The sequence below is a fragment of the Odocoileus virginianus genome, chromosome 13 (genome assembly GCF_023699985.2).
Source record: "Odocoileus virginianus isolate 20LAN1187 ecotype Illinois chromosome 13, Ovbor_1.2, whole genome shotgun sequence".
In the NCBI taxonomy this organism is placed as follows: domain Eukaryota; kingdom Metazoa; phylum Chordata; class Mammalia; order Artiodactyla; family Cervidae; genus Odocoileus; species Odocoileus virginianus.
In genome coordinates this window covers 9,517,808-9,533,965 of record NC_069686.1, presented here as the reverse complement: position 1 = coordinate 9,533,965, position 16,158 = coordinate 9,517,808, and the positions used below count along the sequence as shown (strand labels likewise).

At 43.5% G+C, this 16,158-nt stretch overlaps 1 protein-coding gene and 1 long non-coding RNA gene across 3 annotated transcripts in view; one reads left to right on the top strand and one right to left on the bottom strand.

Annotated features, from left to right (window-relative positions):
- The window catches only part of LOC139038028 (uncharacterized), a 37,115-nt gene extending 29,761 nt beyond the window's left edge, over nucleotides 1–7,354 (bottom strand). Inside the window, exon 1 of the long non-coding RNA XR_011490926.1 lies at nucleotides 7,278–7,354. This is a non-coding gene — a long non-coding RNA (uncharacterized lncRNA). The remainder of the gene's footprint in view (nucleotides 1–7,277) is intronic.
- Nucleotides 7,355–7,448: 94 nt separating this feature from the next.
- ITGA4 (integrin subunit alpha 4) overlaps nucleotides 7,449–16,158 on the top strand; it is an 86,057-nt gene continuing 77,347 nt past the window's right edge. The window contains exons 1-2 of one of the 2 annotated variants that reach the window (XR_002313005.2): nucleotides 7,449–7,739; nucleotides 8,073–8,194. Coding sequence is in view for 1 of the 2 variants with exons in the window: in XM_020888659.2 (XP_020744318.2) it covers nucleotides 7,543–7,739; nucleotides 8,073–8,194 (319 nt within the window). In the remaining variant the exon portion in view is untranslated. The remainder of the gene's footprint in view (nucleotides 7,740–8,072; nucleotides 8,195–16,158) is intronic. The other variant, XM_020888659.2, reaches the window with a different exon arrangement.

The following is a 16,158-nucleotide window of genomic DNA, read 5'->3' as shown; positions in this document are numbered from 1 at the left end:
TCAGTTGTTAAATCATTCCACTGCACAAATCCAATCTTCCAGATCAGATTTCTCATGAGATAAAATGTTGTCACATAATAACTATGTGCTCTGAGGAGAGAATGCTTTTATACCAGGTCCTTTATACCCTGTAACAAGAGAAGCAATTGTTTCTTCTTCTGAACTGAAGCATGAAATAGACTTAGTTTAAGAAGTTATAAAGTATCAATAATTTCAGGAGTTGTAAAAAGACTGGTATAAATGAAATTTCTCAAAATTGTCCCTCTGCTCCAGAAAATTTGCCCCAAACAATCCAGTCAGAAGAAACTTGTCTGTTGGATTTCTCTGTTAGACACCATTTTGTATGGCATTTGGTATCTATTGGCTCAAGTAGTTATTTCTTGATCTGTTCATTTCCTAAAGGGGACACAGGACATTCCCAGAGGGAAGGAAAAATAGGCTATGTTTGGGATGGGCTAGAAGAAAGTTATTTTGAGACCAAACATGGAAGGTATTAAGCCCCAGGCAAGAAATTCTAATTTAATTGGATTGGGTTGGGGGAGGACCCATTAGGGTCACTAAGAGGGAAATGACATATTCATAGCTATAAAAAAAAAATCTGCTTATGTATGTCGAAGTATTGAAAGGTGTCAAGGGGATAAAAATGTCGAGAGGTAAAGATCCCAAATCTGTCTGCCATGGTATGCATAGCATCTCTTAGTTACACATAATAGGTGTTCAGTAAATATTTGTTGGATGAGTAAATAAACAGAAGCAAGTAGAGATAGAAAATGCCACTTATTCACTTAGACAAACTTCCACATGAGTCACTGACACTGAACTCAGATTTCTATACATAGTTTATTTCTATTGGTAATTGAACTATTGAGGGCAGAAGGAGAAGGGGTGACAGAGAATGAGATGGTTGGATGGCATCATCCACTCAATGGGCATAAGTTTGAGCCATCTCTAGGAGACAGTGAAGGACAGGGAAGCCTGGCATGCTACAGTCCATGGGGTCGCAAAGAATCAGACACGACTGAGTGACTGAACAACAATTTATTTCTATATAGATTGCATCATTAATGATGATGTTAAAAGAGAAGGATGGAGGAAAGGCTATATTTTTTTTCAGTATTGATTATGTATTAAATACTATATTAGAGTGCTTTACTCACATTCACTTGTTTTCCCCAACCAACCAGAGAAAGCTTAAGAGATTAAAAACCAAATTTGAGTAACACCAACAGACCATATAAGGTTTTGATTGGCAGTTGTGGCCAACACCATCAATGCCCCGCCCGTTGGGCCAGCTGAGCTCCCAGAGCATCCCCCAGCACAGTGAGGTTTCAGAAGGTTGGCAGCTTCCCTGCTGACACCTGTGTCCTTCACCTCCTCCTGAGGACTCCTTTGGCACCTGGAAGTATGCTTATCTGCAAACAGGTGCAACCCGTAAGTGTGGCAAGGTTAGCCCTCCACCAGTGGAGGGTGAGTCCTTGGATAAACATTCCAGGGCGGGGATTCTGAGGTATGTTTTCCACAGTTTCTCAACAGGTCAGAACCCGTAGAATGAAGAGAAACATTATTCCATTTTTTTTTTTTTTTTTGGTAAACAATCTGATCATTGATATTTATATTCAAGCATCAGGACATTTGGACTGTTATTACATATCAGGATAAAAGAGCTTCTTGTTTTATGTTGGGACTTTTACCACTGTGGGAAAATATCTCCTATGTCTTAGTTGAGATCCCCCAGGAGCAGACCTTGAGGGAAGCACTTGGGAACAGTCACTGTATTGGGAGAAAGGTGGCACTTTAGAAGATTGGGTTAGAGGGAGGCAGGAAGAGATGGCAAACATTTTCTTCATGCATCACTAATTGTTTCACATGTTACAGGCTTTACTTTGTTGATTTAAAAAATCTATTAAAGAAAAAGTTTAAAAGTTAAAAAAAAAAATCTTGAAAATTACTTGTCAGACATTTCTGTCAGACCTATCTCTAGAACCCAGGCAGCATTATCTGAACACACTCACCTCTCCTTCCCTGCTCCAATTATTTTTCTGGTTGCTTTTTTTTCTTTCCTTTATTTTTTCCTGATGCTACCATTTTCTGGCCTATAAAAATGCGTCAGATTTTACTTCCTCATATGAACTGCACCTGAAAATTTGTGTCAATTTTTTCCCAGTCTGTTGTATCAGTTCTTTCATTTTCCCTGCCCTACACTCTACCCAAACTAAGGTCCCAAACGCAGCTCTTTATATCTACATCATCTGTTACCAACCAGCTCTCCCCTCTGTCCCCCAGATATATGACATTCACATTGGACTACATTCTCTGGTTCTCTATTGGATTATATCCTCTGGTTCTAAACTGTAGCATCTCTCTCCTAATAAATTATAATCTGAATGAGAGCAGGACCCATGTTTTATAGTGATCTCTGAGTCTTCCAAATGACATTGTTTTGTGCAAAATAATTCATGAACAAAAACTTGTGAATACCCAGATTTCTCTCATCTGGATATGAGATGAGAGAAATCTGGACATGAGATGTCTCTCAGTTTATTACCATAAGGATGTAAAAAGTCCAAATCTTATTAAGAGCCGTTCAAAAGAATTCTGACCGTACACCTGCTGTTTGTGAGGCAGCATGTCAGGTGAACCACGTAACAACACAACACGCATGTTCTGCTCTTGGCTCTAGAGAGACGGACAAAGTGAAAACAGACAGGCATCTGTGCTTATGAATGACAGAGCTCTGAAGAGAATGAGCGGCACGGTCTGCCATGTGGTAACCTGCGTTAAGTGGGTGAGCGGGAAAATTGGGAGGAGACCTTTTAGCTGAGGTTGAAGAAAGAGAGGAAGCATGTGAAAAGTCAGAGGTTGTGTGTCCAGGCAGAGGGAACAATATGGGTAAAGGCCCAGAGGGTGGGGGAAAAAAAGAACCTTGATGCACTTAAGGAAATTAAGGAGGGCCCATGTGGGTGAAGAAAGCGAACCTGGGGCCTGTGACCCAGTGAGCTGGCAGTGAAGTCAGAGATCAGATCTGAGGCCAGTCCTTGGAGGCCTTGTTAAATGTGGTTTGTACTAGAAGAGGATGGGAAACCATTTAAAAGTTTCAAGCAAGGGAGTAGCATGCATGCTTTGATTTAGAATTTTAAAATTTCATTTTAGTTTCTCTGTAGAAAATTGATGATGTGGGGGAGGGACAAATAGGGAGATCAGGTCTCAGGTTATGGAACAGCTCAGATTGGAAGACGGTAATAGCAGGGCAGAAGAAGCTCATCAAACAGATGAGCTGGAGATACTTTCTGAAGGTTGACAGTAGAACTTAATTACTGATGGATTAAATGTAGGGAATAGAAAAAGAGAGGGAGGACTCAAGAATTACTTTCCGTATTTCTGGTCTGAACTGCTGGGCAGATACTGTTTTCGGGAATGATCGGGTGGAGAAATAGTTGAAATATGGTTTAGGACTCAGTGCTAGATAGTTATGTGCACCATGCCCATTGGACATCCAAGCAGAGATGTCGAGTAGGCAGTAAGACATATGAGTCTGGAGTCGAGAGAGAGGCCTAGGCTAGAGACATGAATTTGGGAATCATGACGGTATTTAGTGGGATTATTTAGCTGATATTTAAAGATACAGGAAATGGGTTAGAGCTCTCGGGCTCAGAATGGAGCCCAGAGGTTTTGTAATACTTAGGGTGGAGAGAAAGAGCCAGCAAAGGAAACTCAAAAGTGGTCAGATAGGATGAGGGAAATTCCGAGTCAAAAAAGTGTCATGAGAAGAAAGCCTTTCAAGAAGGAGCAATACTTCCTCTTGGTAACAGCTGAGAAACTGGGTGAGCCCATATAGGAATCTTCTCTACTGGGGAGGATTTCTTACCAGGGGTAAAAATCACTTGTGTTTTATCTTTTACACTTATTTGAGACCTTAACACATCTTTTAGCACACAGTGGGCACTTGAAGCATATTAATCAATGACACATTAATTGAATGACTGAGTATTTCAGTTCATTTGAGAGTGTGCAATAGGCATGAGCAGTTTTTTCAAAGTCCTTCTCTTATCCTGCCTGCACGCTCCCCACCCCTCACCTGATTCTCACACTTGCCAGCAAAACTGCTGACTGGGGAGACAGCAGCATCTTCAGGCTCTGTCACAGTAGTGTTAAATACCCTTTATTCCTCCTGATTTAGGAAAAGTAAACTGTTCCTCAAGCCTTGTAGGAAAAAAACATGGGGCTACCATAGTGGATGAGGTCATATACGGTTGTTTCTGAAAATGTCATGAAATCATAACCATAATCACCATCATAGAAATAAGTTCCTGCCCCATCAAATGCTTTACTGTCCACTACTCTTAATTACCCTGTGAAAGAATTGTGTTGAGTGAGTTTCCCTGCATAAGATTTTGGTGAAAGAAGGGAAAGAAAGAGGTCTGAGTTCATATCAGTGGCTCTGATGCCCCCGGGGCCAGGAGGGTGTAAGTGGGAGGACCTTTGATATACCTGCTTCCCAGGTCCAACTAGAAACTTTGTGAATCTGCCTGCAATGCAGGAGACCTTGGTTTGATCCCTGGGTCAGAAGATCCTCTGGAAGAGGGCATGGCAACCCACTCCAGTATTCTTGGCTGGAAAATCTCATGGATAGAGGAGCCTGGCTGGTTACACAGTCCATGGGATGCCAAAGAGTCAGACATGACTGCGCAGCTAACACTTCTTTAGGTCTCAACTAGAAATTTTGTGGCAGCAAGCTAGAGGTACTGCTTATTTCAGAATGATGAGCTAATTGTAGAATTGGATTGAAATTGGCATGTCAATCTACCCAGAAACAAAAATGCCCTGAGTGGAAAAACAGCAGGACCATTTACCATGGGTCCTTAACGCTACTTTTCTGGAAGCCATTTCATTTCATGTTTACAATAGATTTATCACTCACCATTATTTGCCTTTTAATTACCTTATTGAAAATACTAAGAGAGGATTACTATTCCCCTTGTTTTATCTGTTGACAGAAGAGTAAAAATAATTGGGTTGGGTTTGACTAGAATATCCTAACATTCCACAATATCTCAAACTCCAGCTGTCTAAAATTTAATCTACCATTGCCCCCCACCTATACTCTCTCTCTCTCTCTCTCTCTTCTCTCTCTCTCTCTCTCTCACACACACACACACGCATTATTCCCCCAGTGTTTTTCTCTGTGAATTAGAATCATGTTTCCAGATCCCAAACTTGAAACTTGGGCAGCCTGACTCCTTCCTCAGCCCCACATTCCTATTTACCAATACTGTCACCTAATTCAGTTGTTATTTAGTTGCTAAATTGTGTCTGACACTTCTGAAACCCCATGGACTATTAGATAGCCTGCCAGGCTCCTCTGTCCATGGGATTTCCCAGGCAAGAATCCTGGAGTGGATAGCTATTCCTTTCTCTAGGGGATTTTCCAGATCCAGGGATTGAACCTGGATCCAGGGATTGATCCCTGGATTGAACCCTTGTCTCCTGCATTGGCAGGTGGGTTCTTTAGCGCTGAGCATTAGGGAAGCCCCAGTCATCAAATTCTGTTGGATTCTGTCCTCATATAGCCCTTGAAACTCTTTTTTCCTGCTCCTTCCTAGTTCAGGCCACTCTCATCTCACCACTCATTATTGCAGAAGGCTGCAAAGTTAGGTTTTCTGTCTCCAGTTTTTTCTTCACACTTCTGAAACCCACAGCTGACCAAGACCAGTCCTCCAACAGCTGCCTACTAGCTCCAGCATAGAATTAAACATTCTTAAACTGGTTTAGGAGGTTCACAACGTGTCCCCACCTCCCTAGCCAACCTCATATGGTGCTATCCTGTGTGGGGGCCACTCACCACTCCAGCAAAGGCCACCTCTTCCCATTGCTCTACCTGGCCCTCCTGTCCTTCATCTCTTCTCCCAAAGTGGTTAGCCTAACACCTGCTTCTCCTTCAACTCTAAGTGTCCCTAAAACATCCAGAAATTTCTCCAGTCAATAAACATTTGTCTGTCTACCACTTGGCTGAAATTTTTCCTGAAATCTTGTCCTGCCTTGTTCACTGTGGCATCCTGTGGGCTTGGCAAGATGCCTGCTCAATTAATATGCTAAGTAAATGAACAAGTATTTTAATCATGTGTCTACTTTTACAACTTGAGAGGTACTATTTCAATGTGGTTTTAATGCGCGCGCGCGCACACACACACACACACACACACACCCTATTTGATGAAAGCTTTTTCTTTTATTTTCCGTTCCCCTCTCTAGGGGATTTTCCCGACCCAGGGATCAACCCCTGGTCTCCTGCATTGCAGGCTAACTCTTTACCATCTGAGCCACCAGGGAAACCCAGAGAATAACTAGACCTGCATCTCCTGCAAATACCACCCTAATCATCTACGGCCATCCAGCTGCACTAGAAAGAAACCCGAGGTACACCTGCCTTACTTAGGACAAGAGTCACACCCAGTTTAGTGCGGTGGTTCCCCGGCACGTTCAGAGGCCCATTATGGTGTCTGTATCTTGATCTCAGCAATGGCTAATGTATCCGGTGGAACTGAGCGGACGTGTGGAAAGGGGCAGCATCACGAACTAGAGGGAAGAATCAGCCGAAATGAGGCAAGTCAGTGTTCCCTTACCCCAACCTGGCCCTTGAACCGAACCACAGCCTATACCGTCTGCCCCTGCCAGCCTTTCAGCTAGAGCCGCTGCTCCAAGCAAGCAGCCCGGACTAAAGAGGAAGTAAGGGGAGGAAGGAAGTGGAAGTCTTAAAGCGATTACCATAACGTCTTTTCCACCATAATGTACCTTGGGGGCCTTCAGGGAGTGGTTTTGTGTGTGTGTGTGTGGGAGGGGGTCCCCTGGTTAATTTCTCTAGTGGTTGCTTATTAACCCCCCGCCCCCCAAATCAGGTGTAGTGCTGAATTATCAGCGAAGGTTCAGGACGGTTCCCTTCGCAGTCCATCTGGTGCCCAGGTTTGTGGCTGGCCCCTGGGACACACGGGGCAGGCGGAGGAGCCTCTGCGCTCATAGTGGGGCGCGCGCGGTCGGTAGGATCGAGGCTACGCAGCTAAGTATCTAGGCCCCAACCGCGGCTAAAAGGCAAAGACCTGGCCCCTTCCAGCTCAACTCCTGCAGTGCCAGGAGGCCCGGCCTGGGCGCGCGCTGCGCAGCCAAGGTCCCCTAGCGCCCCCTACAGTCACGCGTGCCGGGAGTCAGCGCTGGGTCCTGCGACTCCGCACCACGCCCGGTACCCCACCCAGAGGCCCGCGCCCCGGGACTCACGATCACCGCACCTCCCGGCTGCAGAAACCCGCGTGGGGCTCGGCGGGCGCGTCGCATCCCTTGCCACCTCGGATTGCTCCGCCCGCCGCAGCCAGACTTCCCCTCCCTCCCTTGGTCCCTGCCCTCCTCCCTCCCTTCTTCGCTCCCGCCCGCCGGCGCCGGACACGCTGAGCCTCTTCTCTTGGGGCGCTCTTCCCCTCGGCCAGCCGTCGCATCCCGCGCAACTTGGGGACGGACGGTGGCGGTTCAGTGTTGAATGTTCCCCTCCGAGAGCGCATGGCTGTGGAAGCGAGGCGCGGGCCGGGCCCCCGCGGGGCCGCCGTCTGGGCGGCGGTGATGTTTCTGTTGTGCTCGGGAGTCCCGAGCGGGCGCCCCTACAACGTGGACACAGAGAGCGCGCTGCTCTACAAGGGACCCCCCAACACCCTGTTCGGCTACTCGGTGCTGCTACACAGCCACGGGGCCAACCGATGGTGAGTAGGGTCGGACGCGGGAGCCTCTGGCATCTCAGAGCGGCTAGCAGAAAGCCCCAGGGATTCCCTGCCTGGTTCAAACTTTCCTCTGTAGAGAAGGCAGGAGGGAACCCAACTCGCTGGAGACGTGCTTGGGAAACGAACTCATCTTGGGGTGGCAGCAGCCGGGTGCGTTCTGGCCCCAGGCCCTGAAGTTCGGGGTGGCGGGTTGAGTGCTGGGGTGGTGGGCGGAGGAAGAGGTGGCGGGAGCGGCCCGGCTGACTCTGGGGAGACCCGGGGTTTAGTGGGCAGCGAGGCTAACATCTGCGCCCACGTGCGCGTTTCTCTTCTTAGGCTCGTAGTCGGGGCGCCCACTGCCAACTGGCTCTCCAACACTTCAGTGGTCAAGCCTGGGGCGATTTACAGATGCAAGATTGGGAAGAATCCCGCCAGGACCTGCGAACAGCTGCAGCTAGGTGAGTGGGGTCTGGGGACGGGAGCTAGTGAGCCTCACCCCACTCGTGTGGACCCCACGGTAGACAAGTCCTGGGAAAAATGAGAATATTGCCTATTCTCATTTAAAGGGGATGATTTTCACTGTTAAGTCAACACCATGTTCCCTTCTTAACATAGAAGAGGGCTCCTTTCTGTCAGTGGTTTTCTCCCTTTTGCTTATGACAGTGATTGCAGTATTCTGACAAAACTATGAAGAGGAAAATTTCTTACACCTCCTCCTTCTCTTCACCTCTCCCTCCCCCCCACCCCCCACCATGTGTAAAACACATCTTAAAATCTCTCAGCACATTAATGACAGGATCCAGCGAAGCCAAGACTGGAGAATTTTATTTCCATCTTTGACCTATCAACCTTATTAAAGAACAGGCTAAGGGACAGATCAGGAATAGCAGTTGGAAGTGATCCCAAACCCTGTCATTTAGCCCTAATGACTTTCTAGAAAAGAAAATAATATAGTTTTACCTAAGATATGAAATGTTAAAGGAGAGCACAGGAAAAAATTGGCATCTCCACTGTTAATATAATTATTAATAAAATGAGGCTTAATGTATCATTATTAATTTTTCTCTTCAAAAACTCTTGATTTCTTAATGTCTCTTCTTAGATTTGTGACAATTTGAAAAATGCATTCTGTTGGGGGAAGGAAGAAAATTCATATTGCAAAGTCAACAGCATATTTGCTTTGCACAGACACATGGGGGAAGAAAGGGGAACTAATATTAATTCAGACCCTATCTTGCTTCAAACATTGTTAGGAACTGCCATATATGTTGCTTCTTTTCCAGAAAACAACACTGGGCCATGGGTGGCATTGTTCTTACTTTACATGTGAGGACTCTGTGGTTCAGAGTGTTGCAAGGACTTTTTGTAAAGTTACTCAGCTAGTAAGTGGAAGATGGGACTGCAACTCAAAGTCAGGCCTCAGTTCAGTTCAGTCGCTCAGTTGTGTCTGACTCTGTGACCCCATGGACTGCAGCACACCAGGCCTCCCTGTCCATCACCAACTCCCGGAGCTTGCTTACACTCATGTCCATCCAGTAGGTGAGACCATCCAACCATCTCATCCTCTGTCATCCCCTTCTCCTCCAGCCTACAATCTTTCCCAGGATCAGGGTCTTTTCCAATGAGTCAGTTATTTGCATCAGGTGGCCAAAATATTGGAGTTTCAGCTTCAGCATCAGTCCTTCCAATGAACACCCAGGACTGATCTCCTTTAGGATGGACTGGTTGGATCTCCTTGCTGTCCAAGAGACTTTCAAGAGTCTTCTCCAACACCACAGTTCAAAAGCATCAGTTCTTTGGCACTCAGCTTTCTTTATGGTCCAGCTCTCATATCCAGACACGACCACTGGAAAAGGCCTGCTTGGGTCCAAAGTCCAAGCCATTTCCTGCCTTGTGTACATCTTCAATGCAAATAAAATCCATTGAAGAGTCCAACATAGTGTCTGCTGAGCTGGTGAGTCACCTGTGAATGGTGAATAAATGGTTATACTTAGTACCTTTTTCCTGTTTATCTTTATTATCCATGGGCTCTGGGCATAAGCTAGTCGCTGCATCTTTAATACCCTCCCTTTTTTTCATAGTAGTCTTTGCTTTTTCTCAAACTGCAATACTGCTTCCTTCATTGACAGTGAATTCAAATACAATATGCACTTAATGGAATTTCATTTTTTACTCAGAGAGTGTCCATAAGAATTTAGAAGTTGTCTGCACTGCTTAAAATAAGTCCCACCCTCTTATTAAGCATCTTCCTTCCCCAAAGGCAGACTAGGAAAGCATAACACATTCGCAGACCTATCCATTTGGAATAACTCTGCAAAGCATAATTGTCTTTGCCTAAGAGACTTGTGGGATGAAGAATTAGGGAGCAGAGCATACAGCTTTGATCTGCCAGAGGATCTTGACAAGGTCTCAGGAGGGAAATGTTTTATTTTGTTGTCCTGTCATAGTTTCCTGATTCATGACATTACAACCACTGGTATTTATCCCCTACTTCCTGTCTGGAATGGCACTGAATCTATTTCTAGATGTCTGTATTTAACTGGAAAGATCCTGTCACAATATTGTATTAAAATTTAAGATAATAAAAAAAAATCTGTCAAAATTGTAGGAAAACCTAAATTCTTTGAACACGTGGAACATAGGAAGTGACTATAGAAATATCCATGGAGAAATGTGCGCGTGGTAGGTGTATGGCAAACATGCATTAAGTAAAGATTTATTGGATGGATAAATGAACAAAGCATAGTCAAATCTTGATTGTTATCAACCTGGTTGGTAAACAAAAGAATTAACTAGAAATGATAAGTCAAAGGGATATTTTCAACTTAAAAATTTTTGATTAGTAAAAAAGGTATTTACTGAGGTGAAAGGCAGACGACAAGATTTCTAGTCAGTCAACTGGTAGAAACACTGATGGCTATGGGAATAGAACATTTGTACATCTTTGAACATTTGCAAAAGAGTTGACTGAAATTACTTCTCACATAACATTTTAAACAATGTATCTTCCTTATATGAAGAAATTGTATGTTTCAATTCAGAGCAATCTCAGAAGTAACTTGAAGCTGTAAAATAAGGGATTGAGGATAATGTTTAAAAAGTTAACACTGAAAACAATAAATTGGTAACTAAAGGTTTTTTAAAATTCTCAGGTTTGTAGATTATGTAGTATTCTTTATGAAGAATTGTCAAGGAAAAAATATACACACACACACAATCATCTGTATAAGATGGTTTTAGTTGTTCTGTCTCAAATGTATGGACAGTGCTTAGCTCACTATCTTACATTTAACTGACATTCAAAAAGTATTTATTTTTATCTCTGTCTTCTACTTAAATCCATATCTGCATGTTATCTGTTGTATCATGGTGAGGTTATAAATACAGACAATTAATAGATGAAACCAAAAGTTAAATGTATAAGTGAAAAGACAACAGTTGAAACACAGTGGTTGTTGGCTCAAACAAAAATATAATATCTAAATATTGAGCTATGATATCCATGTCATAAGATGTTTTCTTTCATTTATGTCCTAAGTGCTATCAAGGAGATGAAGTTGAAAGATCTCTTAAATAGCGCTCATCTCCTACACAATTCAAAGTGCTGTATACATTGACTAGTCTTTAGGTCTAACAATTCCAAAGTTTCATTTAGATAGATTCCTTCCTTCAGAAAAGGATGTCAATAACCTTCCACCTTCCTCCTAACCCCCCTTCCCTGTTGTGCATAACATTGTCCCATACTGTGGTATGTTTAGCGTAGTCGTAATCAGAAGTGAGCAGCAAATGCCTGTTTATCTCAAATGTTCAGGGGATGAGATGTTGAGACTCAGGTACCCCTTTTAGTGAAGTGAATTGACTGGGGAAGAAATGTATTTCTCCCTGCGTGCAGACAGGCTCCTTCCACCTCCCTGCCTACCTAAGGGGTATTTTCCTGCTCACTTCCTTGGTACTGCCCTCTGTGAACCAGGGGAAGGTAGTCTGCCAATCAGGAGGTCTGAATCCAAACTTGTCTGTGAAGACTCTGTGTCTGGGGAGGTCATAGTGATTTCCACAGTTTCAGTTGCTTTTCTACTCAGGTGCTCTGTATCCTTGCTAGGGTTTTTTAAAAGGAAACTTTGAACACGGTTGCTAAATTAAGGCATTACAAGTAATGACTTTGTTTATGTATTTAATGATAGTCCATTCATGATCACCAATATTTGAAGATAGAAGATAATAAAATATGTAAATGACTATAAAATTATATTTAAAAGATTGTCTTTATTTCATCTTTCAAAAGACATACTCTCTAGATCTTTCATTACTTTTAATTTGCTGCCAATAGCTTTATACTGATAGCTACTAATAATATTATACATGTGTGTTTGTATGAACATGCAGACTTGAACAAACACACACTTGTCTGGATAATAAAAGTTATAATTTTGTTAAATAATGTACATGTATACAAAATATATAAAATTATATAATTATTGTCTAATACAGTAGCCACAAGCTACATGTGGCTATTGAGTACATGAAATGTGGTTAGTTTGTAGTAAGAGGTCCTATAATACAGATTACATCTGGATATTAAACACTTAGTACAAAAAAATTCATACGTGTGTATATATATATATATATATATATAATCTCTTGATTTTTTAGGTGTTGACCATATGTTGAAATAAACAGTTTGAAATTAATATCAATTGCATATTTAAATGAGAATATTTTAGATGCATTCAGTTAAAGAAAATATTAATATTAATTTTGCTTATTCCTTGTTACATTTTAATGTGACTCCTGTAAAAATTATTTCACATGTAACTTGCATTATGTTTCTATTGGAGAGCACTGTTTTAGGAAAACATAACTTCCCTATGTAAAATAACCCTGACTTTTTAGCAAGTACTTTCCCAATGTCTATATGTAAAATGAGTAGGATTTTCACTTTTCTAGACCAGTGTCGTATAGTTACTAGACCTTTAAGCTCCCTTCTTGTCCCTCTTTTTCTTACTAGAGAGAACAATGGTTTATTACAAGTTAATCATCATTATTTCCCTTCATATTTCTTTCTGGAAATTATATAACCTTAACCAGCCTCCTGATTTATATTACATTACCTATTTGGAAGAGGTTAAGTTAATTAGCAGCTGTGTCATTTAACGATTACCTCATTCACACTTCTGCCTGATTTGTAGGAATTATTAGCTTAACATTAAAAGACAAACCACTCACTGTTGAAACATCAAATATGTTCCTGATAACTTTTTTTTTCTTATTTGCAATACTCTTTAAATTGTAGCTTATGAAGCTGATGTTGACACAGACTGGTCATTTTGAAAAATCATCATTGAACAGAGGTTTGTTATGCTAATTATGCACAAAATTAAGACAAAGAGATTAATGAATAAACTATCATATTAGAAGAATTAAGTTTCCTGGTTTCCAACAATTTCCCAGACTCCATCTCTAAAAGAATGGCTTCCACCTGGTTTGAGGGATGAGGTTTTCTAAAATGCATTTTATTTATTGCCAAAAATTTACTTGACCACTGGGTGATATTTCTAATGGCTAAAAAATAGCTCCCCTTGGCCACAGTTCTTGGGCCAGGTATGGTGATCCATTGTGCGTTGTGGGTCATTGGTTCGTTTGTTAATCACTGAGGGATGCCTAAGTGCTAGAACCTGGGCATACAAAAGAAACACCGCCCTTGCCTCAAGGGGTTTGCAGTCTATAGGTTGGGTTATTATAGGAAAGTATGGTGAGACAATCTACTCTAGTTAGGAGAATAAGGTGATGTCTTCCTAAGGAATTCTAGTGGAAAACTGAGGGGGAAAATGGGTTATCTCAGAGGAAGAGGTGATGGGAAAGGGTGCTGGACAGAGCCAAGCGCGTCTGAGCACCCGGGGGTCTTTGAGAGGGCGGTGTCTTGGGATGGAAGGAAAAGAGCCTGCAGTTGAACTGCAGCCTGTGAAGCGGCGTAGGTTAGAGACGCGAGCAGGGGTTATTGTGTGACAACTTGTTGAGTCCTCGGGCAGCTGCAGGGGCACTGGCCGTCCGCGTGCTCTTGTGTGGTCACACTTCCTCCTCCGTGTGGGCCCTGTGCAGTGGAGGCTGGGGCCCAGGTGCGGAGGGAGGTGTTGGCTCCGGCGGGCGTGGTGGCGCTGGGCAGTGACGGAGGCAGGGTTTGCTGCAGACCCGCAGGCACCCACAGGGCCCCGGGCGTCCGCGCGCGCGGCAGCGCGGCGGGAGGGCGGGCAGCAGGCTGCTGAGCTGCCGGGCACAGCTGCCTGGCCGCACCTCGAGCCGGCCTGAGGGTGACGTCAGCCGCTGGGGTGGAGGCAGGCGTCGTGTCCTCTGGCTCTGGTGGGCTCCGAGAGCAGCTCAGTCGGCCAGCTGCTCACACCAGGGTAGCCACAGCGGCCTGGGCTGGCCTCTGTGTGGTTCCTGGGCTCCTCCGGGGCAGGCCGAGGGCGTATGGCAGAACCCAGGTATCAGCGAACACTCATACGTGTGCGATAAAAGCTGGCAAGATCTGCAGGAGGTCCGCGGCATCTGGCCTGGCCGCTGACTTAGTCAGCTGTGAAATCTGCTGTTTGTGTGCAGAGCAGGTCTCTGTGACCTGGACTTTGTAGTTGCTAAATGAGAGAGGTGAACAGGAAGAAGGTTTCAAAGATGTTATCCAAGGTTCTGACTTGGGCTGTTGGACAGATGATGGTGCTTTGTCCCGTGAGATGTAAAAATAGATACCTGGTGATCAGTTGGATGTATGGGCCTGGGGCAGGAGACGTCTATGTAGGCAGTTCAGAGTTGAGGGTAATTGGCACAGAGATGGTAATCAAAGCCATGGAAGTTAATGCGTTTACCCTGGGAATGTTCTAGGTTAAATAGCTCTCTGGACCCAGAAGAGATCCCGCAGGACTCCTGCCATTTGAGAAGCAGCTTGAACAGAATTGGTCAACTCTAGCTGCAACCTAGATTCTTCTGCCAAGCTTTAAGAAGCCCAGGGCTGGTGGCCTTCTCCTAAACTAGTAAAATCTCTGGGAGTGGGTCTAGCTAGGTTAGACATTGTGATTTATAGTAAGAATATATATTTGGTCTTCAACCCCATTTCTGGCACAGTGATCCTAGAACACTTGGAGTTCTCTAGAGTGATAAATATGTCTTTTGTTAGGTTAATGAGGTGACTTTAGAACCAAAGGATGTGACTGGTTACCAGTAGAGCACACATTATGATCAGAGGATCAGAACTTTCATTCATATCCCCTGACACCAGCAGGAGAAGAGAGGCTGGAGGCTGAACCAGTTGCCAACGGCCAATGATTTCATCACTCATGCCTATGCAACGAAACCTCTCTAAAAGCCCAAAAGGACAGGACTTGAGAACATGTGGGGACTTAGGACCAGTGGTGCATTCGGAGAGGGCCTGGGAGCACCCTTCATGTTTCCCGTGTCTCGCCCTGTGTGTCTCTTCCATCCAGCTGTTCCTGTCACTCTTTTTATAGTAAGCTGATAATCTAGTGAGTAAAATGGTTCTCTTGAGTTCTGTGAGCCACACTTGTGGCTCAAACCAAAGGAAAACATCAATGGAAACTTCAATAGCCAGTGGACTTGAGATTGACATCTGAAGTGTGTGTTGGGGGGTGATATGGAAAGAAAGTAGTCTTTTAAAAATATTTAATGTATTTTAATCAACTGTTAAACGTACTCCCAGTGCATTCTTACCTTTCAAGTTTCTTCTAAAAGTTCCATTACCCATTGAGGAAGTTTTATGTGAATTTATTAAAGTTGCCTAAGTTTCCTAGTCCTATAGAAGATAACCACAAATTGCTGAGTGATAGTAAGGTATTTTTCAGTGTTGTTTAGTAATGTACTGTATTTACTTTTTTCTTTTTGTTTACCTTTTGGTTTCCTTCACCCATTTCTCCCTCCCTGCCCCCACCTCTGGCAGCCACATATCTGTTCTCTCTCTGAGCTTTATTTTATTTTTTTTTTTTAGATTCCACATATAAGTGAGATCATATTTATCTTTCTCTGTCTGACTTAGTTCACTTAGCATAATGTCATCAGGACTCAGTCATGTTGTTGCAGACAAGAAGATTACATTCTTTTTTATGGTTGAATAATACCCCATTGCATGTATATACTTCAGTTTCTTCATCCACTCACTCTTCATTGAACACTTAGGTTGTATCCCATCTTGGCTATTATAGATAATACTGCAGTAAATTTGGGGGGGGGGCACATTATGCTATTTTTAGTTGTGTTTTCCTTTTCTTTGGATATGTGCCCAAAAGTATTGTCGGAATTGTTAGAACTATGATAGTTCTACCATACAGGAGTTCTATTTTTAATTTTTTGAGGAACCTCCATACTGTTTCCATAGTGGCAGCCCCAGTTTACATTCCCACCACCAATGCACAGCCTTTTTCTC